Raw genomic sequence first — 15,124 nt, 5'->3', positions numbered from 1 at the left:
TTATTTGAGAGATATACAGGAAAAAAATCCCATTGATATGGGGCATTTTCAAATTGTTTCTTTAATGTTTTTGTGCAGTGCATAAATACAAATACTAGTGTTATGTCTAAGGAATTTACAAAAATGTACATTTTTATTTTCTTTTTTTCTATTAAAATGTATTTAATATGAGTAATATCTGCTCTATGGCACAGAAGATGACTCTGCCAGCGGTTGTGAAAACTACACAGAGGATTGTAAGCAGCAGCCTCCACACCACCAAATTAATCTATACCAGCATATGTCAGAAATGTTCCCAGTTTAACACTGAAACACAGAAGGATATAGGACAAGGGCTTTATTGTATCTTTATCATCAGCAGGGGCAGATCTACAGAAATTTCCTAAATTCTAAAGACCTACACCCACATTTCGTAAACAATAAAGTTCTATACAACTATTTACCGAAAAATGCAGGCAATGCATCTGAAGTTTTTTTTGTAACTCTATTTAAAACTACTAAAACAAAAATTAGACAACAATCAGGTGTCACAGTAAGATGCCACACAAATTATTTGTGCCAGTGCAAAAAAATAGTTTGTCTGCCATAAGACAGAGGAGAACACCACAAGCTTAAACCCTGCAGGTCTGACAAGAGGAGGTGCAAACTTACTGTATTGCTCACTCTGTCAATGTTAACTATAGCTAGGCTCAAAGTGTTAATGCTAGCTTATTTTAATAAACAACACTGTCATATGCAAAACGTGGGTTCCACTAGGGATAGCAAGAGATTAATTTTAGGTGGGCACATGCCACCCTTGCAGATTCAACATTGATCACTAGTAATATACATCAGATTAGAGAGAGAGAAATGCAGAAAATAAAAAGCACAAAGCAAAATAAATGAATAAATAAGAAATAGAAATTCTCCTTCTTTCTTCTATTTCCAAAGCATGCTTTGTTATTCCTAAAGGATTCAGTATTATCACACATTTAGCATTGTGATTATATTATTATATTATTTTGGACATAATGGACATAATTGTCCATCATGACAACATACAAAGAAGGCATACATACTTATTCCAAGTCTGCTTCAACAAGACTCTATCACCTTTTTTCATTGACTTTACTTTAACAGTGGTTTGTAAACACAAGGTCAATATCCAAAAGGTTTTTGAGTCTTGTTAAAGCATCATATGTTCTTTTGTGTGTTTTTGTGTTATTTGGGACTTTAATGAAAGGTAAAGAGAAGAAGTCCAAGCAGCAGATGGATCATTCCCAGTCTGATAGAACAAGCATCACTTTTGGTTGTAGAAGCAGTGGTTGTAGTTGTAGTTGGGGTAGTGGTTGTAGCTGCAGAGCTTGTAGTTGAGGTGGTGGTTGTAGTTGTAGTTGGGGTAGTGGTTGTAGTTGTAGTTGGGGTGGTGGTTGTAGTTGTGGTGGTAGTTGTAGTTGGGGTGGTGGTTGTAGTTGTAGGAGTGGTTGTAGTTGGAGTTGGGGTGGTGGTTGTAGTTGTGGCGGTAGTTGGAGTTGGGGTGGTGGTTGTAGTTGTGGCGGTAGTTGTAGTTGGGGTAGTGGTTGTAGTTGTAGTTGGGGTGGTGGTTGTTGTTGTGGCGGTGGTTGTAGTTGTAGTTGGGGTGGTGGTTGTAGTTGTGGCGGTAGTTGTAGTTGGGGTGGTGGCTGTAGTTGTAGTTGTGGCGGTGGTTGTAGTTGGGGTGGTGGTTGTAGTTGTGGCGGTGGTTGTAGTTGTAGTTGGGGTGGTGGTTGTAGTTGTAGATGGGGTGGTGGTTGTAGTTGTGGCGGTAGTTGTAGTTGGGGTGGTGGTAGAGAGTTCCCTGTGCTGCTGCATCACTGTGTGGCATGGAATCTGCTCTATGGCAAAGAAGATGACTCTGCCAGCGGTTGTGAAAACTACACAGAGGATTGTAAGCAGCAGCCTCCACACCACCAAATTAATCTATACCAACATATGTCAGAAATGTTCCCAGTTTAACACTGAAACACAGAAGGATATAGGACAAGGGCTTTATTGTATCTTTATCATCAGCAGGGGCAGAGCTACAGAAATTTCCTAAATTCTAAAGACCTACACCCACATTTTGTAAACAATAAAGTTCTATACAACTATTTACCAAAAGATGGAGACACTGCATCTGGAGTTTTTTTTTGTACCTCTATTTAAAACTACTAAAAAAAATTAGACAACAATCAGGTGTCACAGTAAGATGCCACACATATTATTTGTGCCAGTGCAAAAAAATAGTTTGTCTGCCATAAGACAGAGGAGAACACCACAAGCTTAAACCCTGCAGGTCTGACAAGAGGAGGTGCAAACTTACTGTATTGCTCACTCTGTCAATGTTAACTATAGCTAGGCTCAAAGTGTTAATGCTAGCTTATTTTAATAAACAACACTGTCATATGCAAAACGTGGGTTCCACTAGGGATAGCAAGAGATTAATTTTAGGTGGGCACATGCCACCCTTGCAGATTCAACATTGATCACTAGTAATATACATCAGATTAGAGAGAGAGAAATGCAGAAAATAAAAAGCACAAAGCAAAATAAATGAATAAATAAGAAATAGAAATTCTCCTTCTTTCTTCTATTTCCAAAGCATGCTTTGTTATTCCTAAAGGATTCAGTATTATCACACATTTAGCATTGTGATTATATTATTATATTATTTTGGACATAATGGACATAATTGTCCATCATGACAACATACAAAGAAGGCATACATACTTATTCCAAGTCTGCTTCAACAAGACTCTATCACCTTTTTTCATTGACTTTACTTTAACAGTGGTTTGTAAACACAAGGTCAATATCCAAAAGGTTTTTGAGTCTTGTTAAAGCATCATATGTTCTTTTGTGTGTTTTTGTGTTATTTGGGACTTTAATGAAAGGTAAAGAGAAGAAGTCCAAGCAGCAGATGGATCATTCCCAGTCTGATAGAACAAGCATCACTTTTGGTTGTGGCAGTGGTTGTAGTTGTAGTTGGGGTAGTGGTTGTAGTTGTAGTTGGGGTGGTGGTTGTAGTTGTAGTTGGGGTGGTGGTTGTAGTTGTGGCAGTGGTTGTAGTTGTAGTTGGGGTAGTGGTTGTAGTTGTAGTTGGGGTGGTGGTTGTAGTTGTAGCTGGGGTGGTGGTTGTAGTTGTAGTTGGGGTGGTGGTTGTAGTTGTGGCAGTGGTTGTAGTTGTAGTTGGGGTAGTGGTTGTAGTTGTAGTTGGGGTAGTGGTTGGAGTTGTAGTTGGGGTGGTGGTTGTAGTTGTAGTTGGGGTGGTGGTTGTAGTTGTGGCAGTGGTTGTAGTTGGGGTAGTGGTTGGAGTTGTAGTTGGGGTGGTGGTTGTTGTTGTGGCGGTGGTTGTAGTTGTAGTTGGGATGGTGGTTGTAGTTGTGGCGGTAGTTGTAGTTGGGGTGGTGGCTGTAGTTGTAGTTGTGGAGGTGGTTGTAGTTGGGGTGGTGGTTGTAGTTGTGGCGGTGGTTGTAGTTGTAGTTGGGGTGGTGGTTGTAGTTGTAGATGGGGTGGTGGTTGTAGTTGTGGCGGTAGTTGTAGTTGGGGTGGTGGTTGTAGTTGTGGCGGTAGTTGTAGTTGGGGTGGTGGTTGTAGTTGTAGTTGGGGTAGTGGTTGGAGTTGTAGTTGGGGTGGTGGTTGTAGTTGTAGTTGGGGTAGTGGTTGGAGTTGTAGTTGGGGTGGTGGTTGTAGTTGTAGTTGGGGTGGTGGTTGTAGTTGTGGCAGTGGTTGTAGTTGGGGTAGTGGTTGGAGTTGTAGTTGGGGTGGTGGTTGTTGTTGTGGCGGTGGTTGTAGTTGTAGTTGGGATGGTGGTTGTAGTTGTGGCGGTAGTTGTAGTTGGGGTGGTGGTTGTAGTTGTGGCGGTAGTTGTAGTTGGGGTGGTGGTTGTAGTTGTAGTTGGGGTAGTGGTTGTAGTTGTAGTTGGGGTGGTGGTTGTAGTTGTAGTTGGGGTGGTGGTTGTAGTTGTAGCTGGGGTGGTGGTTGTAGTTGTGGCAGTGGTTGTAGTTGTAGTTGGGGTAGTGGTTGTAGTTGTAGTTGGGGTGGTGGTTGTAGTTGGGGTAGTGGTTGGAGTTGTAGTTGGGGTGGTGGTTGTAGTTGTAGTTGGGGTGGTGGTTGTAGTTGTGGCAGTGGTTGTAGTTGTAGTTGGGGTAGTGGTTGTAGTTGTAGTTGGGGTGGTGGTTGTAGTTGTAGTTGGGGTGGTAGTTGTAGTTGGGGTGGTGGTGGTTGTTGTAGTTGTAGTTGGGGCAGCAGTTGTAGTTGGTGCTGCAGAACAGGCAACACCTGATACTGTACCAACGCTCTGCATGAAAGGTAGAGAACCCAGGCTTAAAGCAGCTGCACACAGGTTTGCAGATGCGCAGCCGTAACCTGGATACGTGCTGGTGCCGCTATTGACTGCAGATCAAAAAGAAGAATTTCAGGATATGTTTTAAATTGGCTACTTTCCAGGAAGCTTAATATATTTCATGCAAAAAACAACTTAACAGCTTTTTAAAAAGTTTATGTGTTTGTCTGACTTCCAGTCTTGAAATTTAAAATCTTATCACAGTAACTTTCACACCCAAGGATAAAATTTAGTATAAATTAGGGTAAAATTTTCCGCTCTTTTATATGTCAGAAGTATCACAAAAGAATTTGAAATCATCTTTGATAGAAAACCGATGACACAACTGATACAACATAAAGACTTACTGGTTGATTGGAAGCATTGGTTCTCCACTCCCTGACACTGTAATGTGGAGGAGCACTGACCAGTGGAAGGGTCACAAAAGTTGCATACTCCACCATTATTTGACTGAGAAGCAGGATCTGAAACACAAAAGGAGGACATTTCATTTCAGAACAGAGACTCTTACAACATCAGATTATTGCTTTTATTTCTTTATATTATTCTTTTGTCATCAATGAGCAACGTAGTATTTAACTTACTTGGTAGAGTTGCTGAGTTGCAGTTATCTGTGTTGCAGCATTGAGCAGAAGCCAGAGCACTTTGAAAACCCAGGTCGACTGAGAATGTCTGAGAGGTTACGGCTGGACACAGGGAGGAAGATGCACATGCCTTGTAGATTTGTGTGACCGGAGTTCCAGATGAAGTAGCTACAAATTCAAAGTGCAGTTTGTTAATGTTGATGGAACACAAATAGCTTCACAGGGGATGTAATTTGGTGAAAATATGAAATATGATATGAAGAAAACATTACCTAGAATGGTAGCTGTAACACACATTGGTTCCGATGAGGAGCATGTAAGTAGTGCTGTGCTTGAACATGCTGAATTTGTGCAAGTTTGGCACTGGAGGGCTCCAGCTGCAATCAGGAGAGAAACACAAAACTGATCATCACAATTTAAATATATAGCAAATATGAGATGTTCTGAAAGTTCATATTGGGTTACAGCAGGTTACAGTCAAGTCAATACTACTCACTAACTTTGGAAAAAAAATTACAATGTAAGATTTAAATAAAAGATTTAAAGCTTTAAATTAGACTCTCTTCTACCTGCAGGTGAAATGAGTGTAGTTACCTGTGGTGGAGAGTGCCCAGAGAAGAAACAGAGAAAACAGCAGCTTCATTGTGATGAACAGGTCAGTTCTGCAGATTAGTTTGCCTGGGCTGTGATACTGAAGCTGAGGAGCAGCACTGCACTTTATATACTGAACAGGTGACATCAGGTTTGGGTGTGTTTACATTTTTAAAGCATGATCATTCATACATTCAACTCTTCTTTCGTCAAATCACTATGTCAGAGCACCTTACCACACCTTTCCTCTTCAATTCAACAACAAGTATCCGTGCATCACAAAAAACACAGGAATTCTTTTTTACATTATTAAGTTTTTAACAAATGAGAATGACCTTGCGTCTTGTGTCATTAAGCCATCATCTTTAATTTTGACGTTGAAACCATAATTGACGTTTTGTTCAGACAATTCAATTTATTTATAACAGCTGACACTTCCAAATAAAATCAGGACCAAATGTTATGAAACAACCCTGGAATAACTTTTCTACAACTGATGAAGATCAAGCCTAAATGCTTTACATCAAGTATTGTCCTCTACATATACTACTAATGATAAATGGTGTCTAAATAGATCAGGGGTTATCAACTACATTTGTCCAAGGACCAGAATTTTATCAGCACACACTGTGAGGACCAGATGCTCTCATAAAGTAACTAAAGTAACATAAACATAACATCAAGTACCTCACATTACCTGTACTGCAACAAGCCACTAGAGAGTGACTGCAATATTTTAGGCTTCATATTTGTGAGGCTAATAATGCATGCACTGAAATCATACAGTTTTTGTCATAATGTAGCTTCGAGTTTGTTTGTCTAAGAGAGGGACACAAACTCAGAGATCCTACAGAGGTCAAGATAAAACAAAAGAAAGAAGTCCAAAAAGAACTATTAATTTGCTAACAAATGTTGTGTTTTTAATCTCAAAATTAATATATCTGAAAAAAACAGTGATCATTGTAGATGTCTATTTAATCAGCTTATACTACAATAACAGTTTTCATTCCTACTTGAATGCCAGTTGTTGACCATTTCAATATGAAAACTTGATTTTACTCACTAACACAGTATAAACAGTGTGGTGTGAAATCTGTTTGATTTTATGTGTAAGTTGAAAGAAAATCATCAGATGTTCCTTAATGCAAGAACTAACAGTCATGACTGTGAGGTAACTGTCTGAATAAAATATAAAACATGTTAATCACTTTTTATTTTCTTGCCTCACACCTGCTTCATTCTTTCCTATAGATCTGGTTTGTTGAGAAACTGACGGCTTTGTGATCAATGGTGTAAAACCTGCTGCAGGTGTGGCAGCTGCCTTACCCGATCAAGATCAATACTTGAACAGTGGAGTAACTTTACTTTTACTCAGCTGCTTTACTGAAATGTCTTTTAGCTCAAACATTGATTTTCTGGTTTATGCTTCCATGCTTTGTACATTTTGCTCTTACACGCTTCAAACAGCTAAGAAATCATCTAAACCTCATGATCTACCATCTCAAATGTTTTCAAAAACCATCATGAAACACAACTGACGCTGTAACTCTGTCACAGTGTTGTGCTACTCTCTCAATTTACCACACCTGCTGTTGTTAAACGGATGTCATTGCCACGCTCTCTTTGTAACATAATAATAGCACGCCTGTTTCTGAATCACTTAATTAAGGGTTTGGCCATTACATTAATTTTTCAGCTAATGCCCTGGTATGTCACCTCCACCACAGCCGAGTTATCTTTTAATATATGCTTCTCTTTACTATTTCTTTACTCCTTTCTGTTTCCATGTCTTAGATGAAACATCTGAAACACTACTGTGTGATAAACATGAACTATAAAAGGAAGACTATGACTGAAACTGCAGGGGAAAAAACACAATGTCCAGCTTGAAATGGACATTTTCAACGAATGGCTGTGCAACTGTCCAACTGTGCATGGAATAAAATAAAATATAAACAGGAGAGCAAGAATAAGTAGCAGATAAGAGAAGTATATGCATCCTCACTTAGATCTTCCTGTTCTCCAGATGGCTCAGCATTCTGTGAAGGGTGATGATGATGGCATCCTCCATGAACTGATTTGGTGTGTACACAAACTGATTGTGGTCAAGAGAGGGAGATAGGCAGCCTCTGATGTGCTGAGAACTTTTCGCCTTCTAGTAGGTCCTGTGCTCTCCTCAGCGCCATAGAGCCCTGTTGGCTAAACCAAACCAGTTCTTATGCCTTCAACATGACTGGTTCGCTAATTAGTCAGTGATAGTCTGTGGAGGCATATCCATGGAGGGACCTCTACAAGCTAGGCAACGGCAGCCTGACTGCTATTAGGTATCATCAAGAAATCCTTGGGCCCATTGTCAGACCCTGCTCTGTTGCTGTACATCCTGGCTCTTCCTGGTGCCCGTCAATGCCCAGCCTCAGCATTATTATTAGCCTCACGCAGCATCTCAGTGATGCCGTGGACCAAGCATGTCCTAACATTACAAGCATGCATACAAGCACATGGGCGCTGTACAAACTAGAGATGGCACGATACCACTTTTTTATGTCAGATACTGATATCATAAATTTGGATATCTGCCGATATAGATATAAATCTGATATAACGTATTTTATAATCAATAAAACGTTATTTTTCTCAAATATCTTGCTGCATGTTGTATAAGTTCATACTCAAGTTTAATAAAACAAAACAAAATTAAAGCTATTCTACTATACCTGTATGCAAAAAATATATGGGGGTCGTACAAACTACTGATACTGATACTGATACTAATACTGCATTGAAATGTCTGCAAAATGAACTAGCCTACAGCATAAGTTTTTCACTTTGATTTTAAATGTGTCTTTTATTTGAGAGATATACAGGAAAAAAATCCCATTGATATGGGGCATTTTCAAATTGTTTCTTTAATGTTTTTGTGCAGTGCATAAATACAAATACTAGTGTTATGTCTAAGGAATTTACAAAAATGTACATTTTTATTTTCTTTTTTTCTATTAAAATGTATTTAATATGAGTAATATCTGCTCTATGGCACAGAAGATGACTCTGCCAGCGGTTGTGAAAACTACACAGAGGATTGTAAGCAGCAGCCTCCACACCACCAAATTAATCTATACCAGCATATGTCAGAAATGTTCCCAGTTTAACACTGAAACACAGAAGGATATAGGACAAGGGCTTTATTGTATCTTTATCATCAGCAGGGGCAGATCTACAGAAATTTCCTAAATTCTAAAGACCTACACCCACATTTCGTAAACAATAAAGTTCTATACAACTATTTACCGAAAAATGCAGGCAATGCATCTGAAGTTTTTTTTGTAACTCTATTTAAAACTACTAAAACAAAAATTAGACAACAATCAGGTGTCACAGTAAGATGCCACACAAATTATTTGTGCCAGTGCAAAAAAATAGTTTGTCTGCCATAAGACAGAGGAGAACACCACAAGCTTAAACCCTGCAGGTCTGACAAGAGGAGGTGCAAACTTACTGTATTGCTCACTCTGTCAATGTTAACTATAGCTAGGCTCAAAGTGTTAATGCTAGCTTATTTTAATAAACAACACTGTCATATGCAAAACGTGGGTTCCACTAGGGATAGCAAGAGATTAATTTTAGGTGGGCACATGCCACCCTTGCAGATTCAACATTGATCACTAGTAATATACATCAGATTAGAGAGAGAGAAATGCAGAAAATAAAAAGCACAAAGCAAAATAAATGAATAAATAAGAAATAGAAATTCTCCTTCTTTCTTCTATTTCCAAAGCATGCTTTGTTATTCCTAAAGGATTCAGTATTATCACACATTTAGCATTGTGATTATATTATTATATTATTTTGGACATAATGGACATAATTGTCCATCATGACAACATACAAAGAAGGCATACATACTTATTCCAAGTCTGCTTCAACAAGACTCTATCACCTTTTTTCATTGACTTTACTTTAACAGTGGTTTGTAAACACAAGGTCAATATCCAAAAGGTTTTTGAGTCTTGTTAAAGCATCATATGTTCTTTTGTGTGTTTTTGTGTTATTTGGGACTTTAATGAAAGGTAAAGAGAAGAAGTCCAAGCAGCAGATGGATCATTCCCAGTCTGATAGAACAAGCATCACTTTTGGTTGTAGAGGCAGTGGTTGTAGTTGTAGTTGGGGTAGTGGTTGTAGCTGCAGAGCTTGTAGTTGAGGTGGTGGTTGTAGTTGTAGTTGGGGTAGTGGTTGTAGTTGTAGTTGGGGTGGTGGTTGTAGTTGTGGTGGTAGTTGTAGTTGGGGTGGTGGTTGTAGTTGTAGGAGTGGTTGTAGTTGGAGTTGGGGTGGTGGTTGTAGTTGTGGCGGTAGTTGGAGTTGGGGTGGTGGTTGTAGTTGTGGCGGTAGTTGTAGTTGGGGTAGTGGTTGTAGTTGTAGTTGGGGTGGTGGTTGTTGTTGTGGCGGTGGTTGTAGTTGTAGTTGGGGTGGTGGTTGTAGTTGTGGCGGTAGTTGTAGTTGGGGTGGTGGCTGTAGTTGTAGTTGTGGCGGTGGTTGTAGTTGGGGTGGTGGTTGTAGTTGTGGCGGTGGTTGTAGTTGTAGTTGGGGTGGTGGTTGTAGTTGTAGATGGGGTGGTGGTTGTAGTTGTGGCGGTAGTTGTAGTTGGGGTGGTGGTAGAGAGTTCCCTGTGCTGCTGCATCACTGTGTGGCATGGAATCTGCTCTATGGCAAAGAAGATGACTCTGCCAGCGGTTGTGAAAACTACACAGAGGATTGTAAGCAGCAGCCTCCACACCACCAAATTAATCTATACCAACATATGTCAGAAATGTTCCCAGTTTAACACTGAAACACAGAAGGATATAGGACAAGGGCTTTATTGTATCTTTATCATCAGCAGGGGCAGATCTACAGAAATTTCCTAAATTCTAAAGACCTACACCCACATTTCGTAAACAATAAAGTTCTATACAACTATTTACCGAAAAATGCAGGCAATGCATCTGAAGTTTTTTTTGTAACTCTATTTAAAACTACTAAAACAAAAATTAGACAACAATCAGGTGTCACAGTAAGATGCCACACAAATTATTTGTGCCAGTGCAAAAAAATAGTTTGTCTGCCATAAGACAGAGGAGAACACCACAAGCTTAAACCCTGCAGGTCTGACAAGAGGAGGTGCAAACTTACTGTATTGCTCACTCTGTCAATGTTAACTATAGCTAGGCTCAAAGTGTTAATGCTAGCTTATTTTAATAAACAACACTGTCATATGCAAAACGTGGGTTCCACTAGGGATAGCAAGAGATTAATTTTAGGTGGGCACATGCCACCCTTGCAGATTCAACATTGATCACTAGTAATATACATCAGATTAGAGAGAGAGAAATGCAGAAAATAAAAAGCACAAAGCAAAATAAATGAATAAATAAGAAATAGAAATTCTCCTTCTTTCTTCTATTTCCAAAGCATGCTTTGTTATTCCTAAAGGATTCAGTATTATCACACATTTAGCATTGTGATTATATTATTATATTATTTTGGACATAATGGACATAATTGTCCATCATGACAACATACAAAGAAGGCATACATACTTATTCCAAGTCTGCTTCAACAAGACTCTATCACCTTTTTTCATTGACTTTACTTTAACAGTGGTTTGTAAACACAAGGTCAATATCCAAAAGGTTTTTGAGTCTTGTTAAAGCATCATATGTTCTTTTGTGTGTTTTTGTGTTATTTGGGACTTTAATGAAAGGTAAAGAGAAGAAGTCCAAGCAGCAGATGGATCATTCCCAGTCTGATAGAACAAGCATCACTTTTGGTTGTAGAGGCAGTTGTTGCAGTTGATGTAGCAGTTGTAGCTGCAGAGCTTGTAGTTGAGGTGGTGGTTGTAGTTGTTGTTGGGGTAGTGGTTGTAGTTGTAGTTGGGGTGGTGGTTGTAGTTGTGGTGGTAGTTGTAGTTGGGGTGGTGGTTGTAGTTGTAGGAGTGGTTGTAGTTGGAGTTGGGGTGGTGGTTGTAGTTGTGGCGGTAGTTGGAGTTGGGGTGGTGGTTGTAGTTGTGGCGGTAGTTGTAGTTGGGGTAGTGGTTGTAGTTGTAGTTGGGGTGGTGGTTGTTGTTGTGGCGGTGGTTGTAGTTGTAGTTGGGGTGGTGGTTGTAGTTGTGGCGGTAGTTGTAGTTGGGGTGGTGGCTGTAGTTGTAGTTGTGGCGGTGGTTGTAGTTGGGGTGGTGGTTGTAGTTGTGGCGGTGGTTGTAGTTGTAGTTGGGGTGGTGGTTGTAGTTGTAGATGGGGTGGTGGTTGTAGTTGTGGCGGTAGTTGTAGTTGGGGTGGTGGTAGAGAGTTCCCTGTGCTGCTGCATCACTGTGTGGCATGGAATCTGCTCTATGGCAAAGAAGATGACTCTGCCAGCGGTTGTGAAAACTACACAGAGGATTGTAAGCAGCAGCCTCCACACCACCAAATTAATCTATACCAACATATGTCAGAAATGTTCCCAGTTTAACACTGAAACACAGAAGGATATAGGACAAGGGCTTTATTGTATCTTTATCATCAGCAGGGGCAGAGCTACAGAAATTTCCTAAATTCTAAAGACCTACACCCACATTTTGTAAACAATAAAGTTCTATACAACTATTTACCAAAAGATGGAGACACTGCATCTGGAGTTTTTTTTTTGTACCTCTATTTAAAACTACTAAAAAAAATTAGACAACAATCAGGTGTCACAGTAAGATGCCACACATATTATTTGTGCCAGTGCAAAAAAATAGTTTGTCTGCCATAAGACAGAGGAGAACACCACAAGCTTAAACCCTGCAGGTCTGACAAGAGGAGGTGCAAACTTACTGTATTGCTCACTCTGTCAATGTTAACTATAGCTAGGCTCAAAGTGTTAATGCTAGCTTATTTTAATAAACAACACTGTCATATGCAAAACGTGGGTTCCACTAGGGATAGCAAGAGATTAATTTTAGGTGGGCACATGCCACCCTTGCAGATTCAACATTGATCACTAGTAATATACATCAGATTAGAGAGAGAGAAATGCAGAAAATAAAAAGCACAAAGCAAAATAAATGAATAAATAAGAAATAGAAATTCTCCTTCTTTCTTCTATTTCCAAAGCATGCTTTGTTATTCCTAAAGGATTCAGTATTATCACACATTTAGCATTGTGATTATATTATTATATTATTTTGGACATAATGGACATAATTGTCCATCATGACAACATACAAAGAAGGCATACATACTTATTCCAAGTCTGCTTCAACAAGACTCTATCACCTTTTTTCATTGACTTTACTTTAACAGTGGTTTGTAAACACAAGGTCAATATCCAAAAGGTTTTTGAGTCTTGTTAAAGCATCATATGTTCTTTTGTGTGTTTTTGTGTTATTTGGGACTTTAATGAAAGGTAAAGAGAAGAAGTCCAAGCAGCAGATGGATCATTCCCAGTCTGATAGAACAAGCATCACTTTTGGTTGTGGCAGTGGTTGTAGTTGTAGTTGGGGTAGTGGTTGTAGTTGTAGTTGGGGTGGTGGTTGTAGTTGTAGTTGGGGTGGTGGTTGTAGTTGTAGATGGGGTGGTGGTTGTAGTTGTGGCGGTAGTTGTAGTTGGGGTGGTGGTTGTAGTTGTGGCGGTAGTTGTAGTTGGGGTGGTGGTTGTAGTTGTAGTTGGGGTAGTGGTTGTAGTTGTAGTTGGGGTGGTGGTTGTAGTTGTAGTTGGGGTGGTGGTTGTAGTTGTAGCTGGGGTGGTGGTTGTAGTTGTAGTTGGGGTGGTGGTTGTAGTTGTGGCAGTGGTTGGAGTTGTAGTTGGGGTAGTGGTTGTAGTTGTAGTTGGGGTGGTGGTTGTAGTTGTAGTTGGGGTAGTGGTTGGAGTTGTAGTTGGGGTGGTGGTTGTAGTTGTAGTTGGGGTGGTGGTTGTAGTTGTGGCAGTGGTTGTAGTTGTAGTTGGGGTAGTGGTTGTAGTTGTAGTTGGGGTGGTGGTTGTAGTTGTAGTTGGGGTGGTAGTTGTAGTTGTAGTTGGGGTGGTGGTGGTTGTTGTAGTTGTAGTTGGGGCAGCAGTTGTAGTTGGTGCTGCAGAACAGGCAACACCTGATACTGTACCAACGCTCTGCATGAAAGGTAGAGAACCCAGGCTTAAAGCAGCTGCACACAGGTTTGCAGATGCGCAGCCGTAACCTGGATACGTGCTGGTGCCGCTATTGACTGCAGATCAAAAAGAAGAATTTCAGGATATGTTTTAAATTGGCTACTTTCCAGGAAGCTTAATATATTTCATGCAAAAAACAACTTAACAGCTTTTTAAAAAGTTTATGTGTTTGTCTGACTTCCAGTCTTGAAATTTAAAATCTTATCACAGTAACTTTCACACCCAAGGATAAAATTTAGTATAAATTAGGGTAAAATTTTCCGCTCTTTTATATGTCAGAAGTATCACAAAAGAATTTGAAATCATCTTTGATAGAAAACCGATGACACAACTGATACAACATAAAGACTTACTGGTTGATTGGAAGCATTGGTTCTCCACTCCCTGACACTGTAATGTGGAGGAGCACTGACCAGTGGAAGGGTCACAAAAGTTGCATACTCCACCATTATTTGACTGAGAAGCAGGATCTGAAACAGAAAAGGAGGCCATTTCATTTCAGAACAGAGACTCTTACAACATCAGATTATTGCTTTTATTTCTTTATATTATTCTTTTGTCATCAATGAGCAACGTAGTATTTAACTTACTTGGTAGAGTTGCTGAGTTGCAGTTATCTGTGTTGCAGCATTGAGCAGAAGCCAGAGCACTTTGAAAACCCAGGTCGACTGAGAATGTCTGAGAGGTTACGGCTGGACACAAGGAGGAAGATGCACATGCCTTGTAGATTTGTGTGACCGGAGTTCCAGATGAAGTAGCTACAAATTCAAAGTGCAGTTTGTTAATGTTGATGGAACACAAATAGCTTCACAGGGGATGTAATTTGGTGAAAATATGAAATATGATATGAAGAAAACATTACCTAGAATGGTAGCTGTAACACACATTGGTTCCGATGAGGAGCATGTAAGTAGTGCTGTGCTTGAACATGCTGAATTTGTGCAAGTTTGGCACTGGAGGGCTCCAGCTGCAATCAGGAGAGAAACACAAAACTGATCATCACAATTTAAATATATAGCAAATATGAGATGTTCTGAAAGTTCATATTGGGTTACAGCAGGTTACAGTCGAGTCAATACTACTCACTAACTTTGGAAAAAAAATTACAATGTAAGATTTAAATAAAAGATTTAAAGCTTTAAATTAGACTCTCTTCTACCTGCAGGTGAAATGAGTGTAGTTACCTGTGGTGGAGAGTGCCCAGAGAAGAAACAGAGAAAACAGCAGCTTCATTGTGATGAACAGGTCAGTTCTGCAGATTAGTTTGCCTGGGCTGTGATACTGAAGCTGAGGAGCAGCACTGCACTTTATATACTGAACAGGTGACATCAGGTTTGGGTGTGTTTACATTTTTAAAGCATGATCATTCATACATTCAACTCTTCTTTCGTCAAATCACTATGTCAGAGCACCTTACCACACCTTTCCTCTTCAATTCAACAACAAGTATTCGTGCATCACAAAAAACA

General features: G+C 39.7%; 2 protein-coding genes and 1 long non-coding RNA gene across 3 annotated transcripts in view; all 3 read right to left on the bottom strand.

Annotated features, from left to right (window-relative positions):
- Positions 1-15,124, bottom strand: part of LOC146689115 (uncharacterized) — a 370,205-nt gene that overhangs the window by 187,224 nt on the left and 167,857 nt on the right. The gene's annotated exons all lie outside the window — the stretch shown is intronic.
- Positions 2,882-5,569, bottom strand: LOC146689123 (uncharacterized). Its single transcript, XM_085437480.1, has 6 exons — positions 5,521-5,569; positions 5,199-5,303; positions 4,927-5,094; positions 4,690-4,806; positions 4,240-4,392; positions 2,882-3,333 (listed from the first exon to the last, which is right to left on the bottom strand). The coding sequence occupies exons 1-6, from the start codon at positions 5,567-5,569 to the stop codon at positions 2,882-2,884; spliced, it is 1,044 nt and encodes a 347-aa protein (XP_085293606.1).
- LOC146689122 (uncharacterized) lies at positions 12,909-14,888 on the bottom strand. Its single transcript, XM_085437479.1, has 6 exons — positions 14,840-14,888; positions 14,518-14,622; positions 14,246-14,413; positions 14,009-14,125; positions 13,373-13,711; positions 12,909-13,204 (listed from the first exon to the last, which is right to left on the bottom strand). Exons 1-6 carry the CDS (start codon positions 14,886-14,888, stop codon positions 12,909-12,911), a joined length of 1,074 nt encoding a protein of 357 aa, XP_085293605.1.

This window comes from Copadichromis virginalis, linkage group LG17 (genome assembly GCF_057382275.1).
Source record: "Copadichromis virginalis isolate Kocher_CV1m ecotype Utaka linkage group LG17, C_Virginalis_male_GT1.1, whole genome shotgun sequence".
In the NCBI taxonomy this organism is placed as follows: Eukaryota; Metazoa; Chordata; class Actinopteri; order Cichliformes; family Cichlidae; genus Copadichromis; species Copadichromis virginalis.
The sequence above is the reverse complement of the archived record's forward strand: the minus strand, read 5'-3'. Positions and strand labels throughout refer to the sequence as shown.

Excerpts from the sequence above, each read along its gene's own strand:
- LOC146689123 (XM_085437480.1), bottom strand. The coding sequence starts at position 5,569 with ATGAAGCTGCTGTTTTCTCTGTTTCTTCTCTGGGCACTCTCCACCACA. Across the intron at positions 5,095-5,198 it reads TGTTACAGCTACCATTCTAG|CTACTTCATCTGGAACTCCG; the intron begins GTAATGTTTTCT and ends TTGAATTTGTAG. Across the intron at positions 4,807-4,926 it reads CAACTCAGCAACTCTACCAA|ATCCTGCTTCTCAGTCAAAT; the intron begins GTAAGTTAAATA and ends TTTGTGTTTCAG.
- LOC146689122 (XM_085437479.1), bottom strand. The coding sequence starts at position 14,888 with ATGAAGCTGCTGTTTTCTCTGTTTCTTCTCTGGGCACTCTCCACCACA. Across the intron at positions 14,623-14,839 it reads CTGGGCACTCTCCACCACAG|CTGGAGCCCTCCAGTGCCAA; the intron begins GTAACTACACTC and ends TCCTGATTGCAG. Across the intron at positions 14,414-14,517 it reads TGTTACAGCTACCATTCTAG|CTACTTCATCTGGAACTCCG; the intron begins GTAATGTTTTCT and ends TTGAATTTGTAG.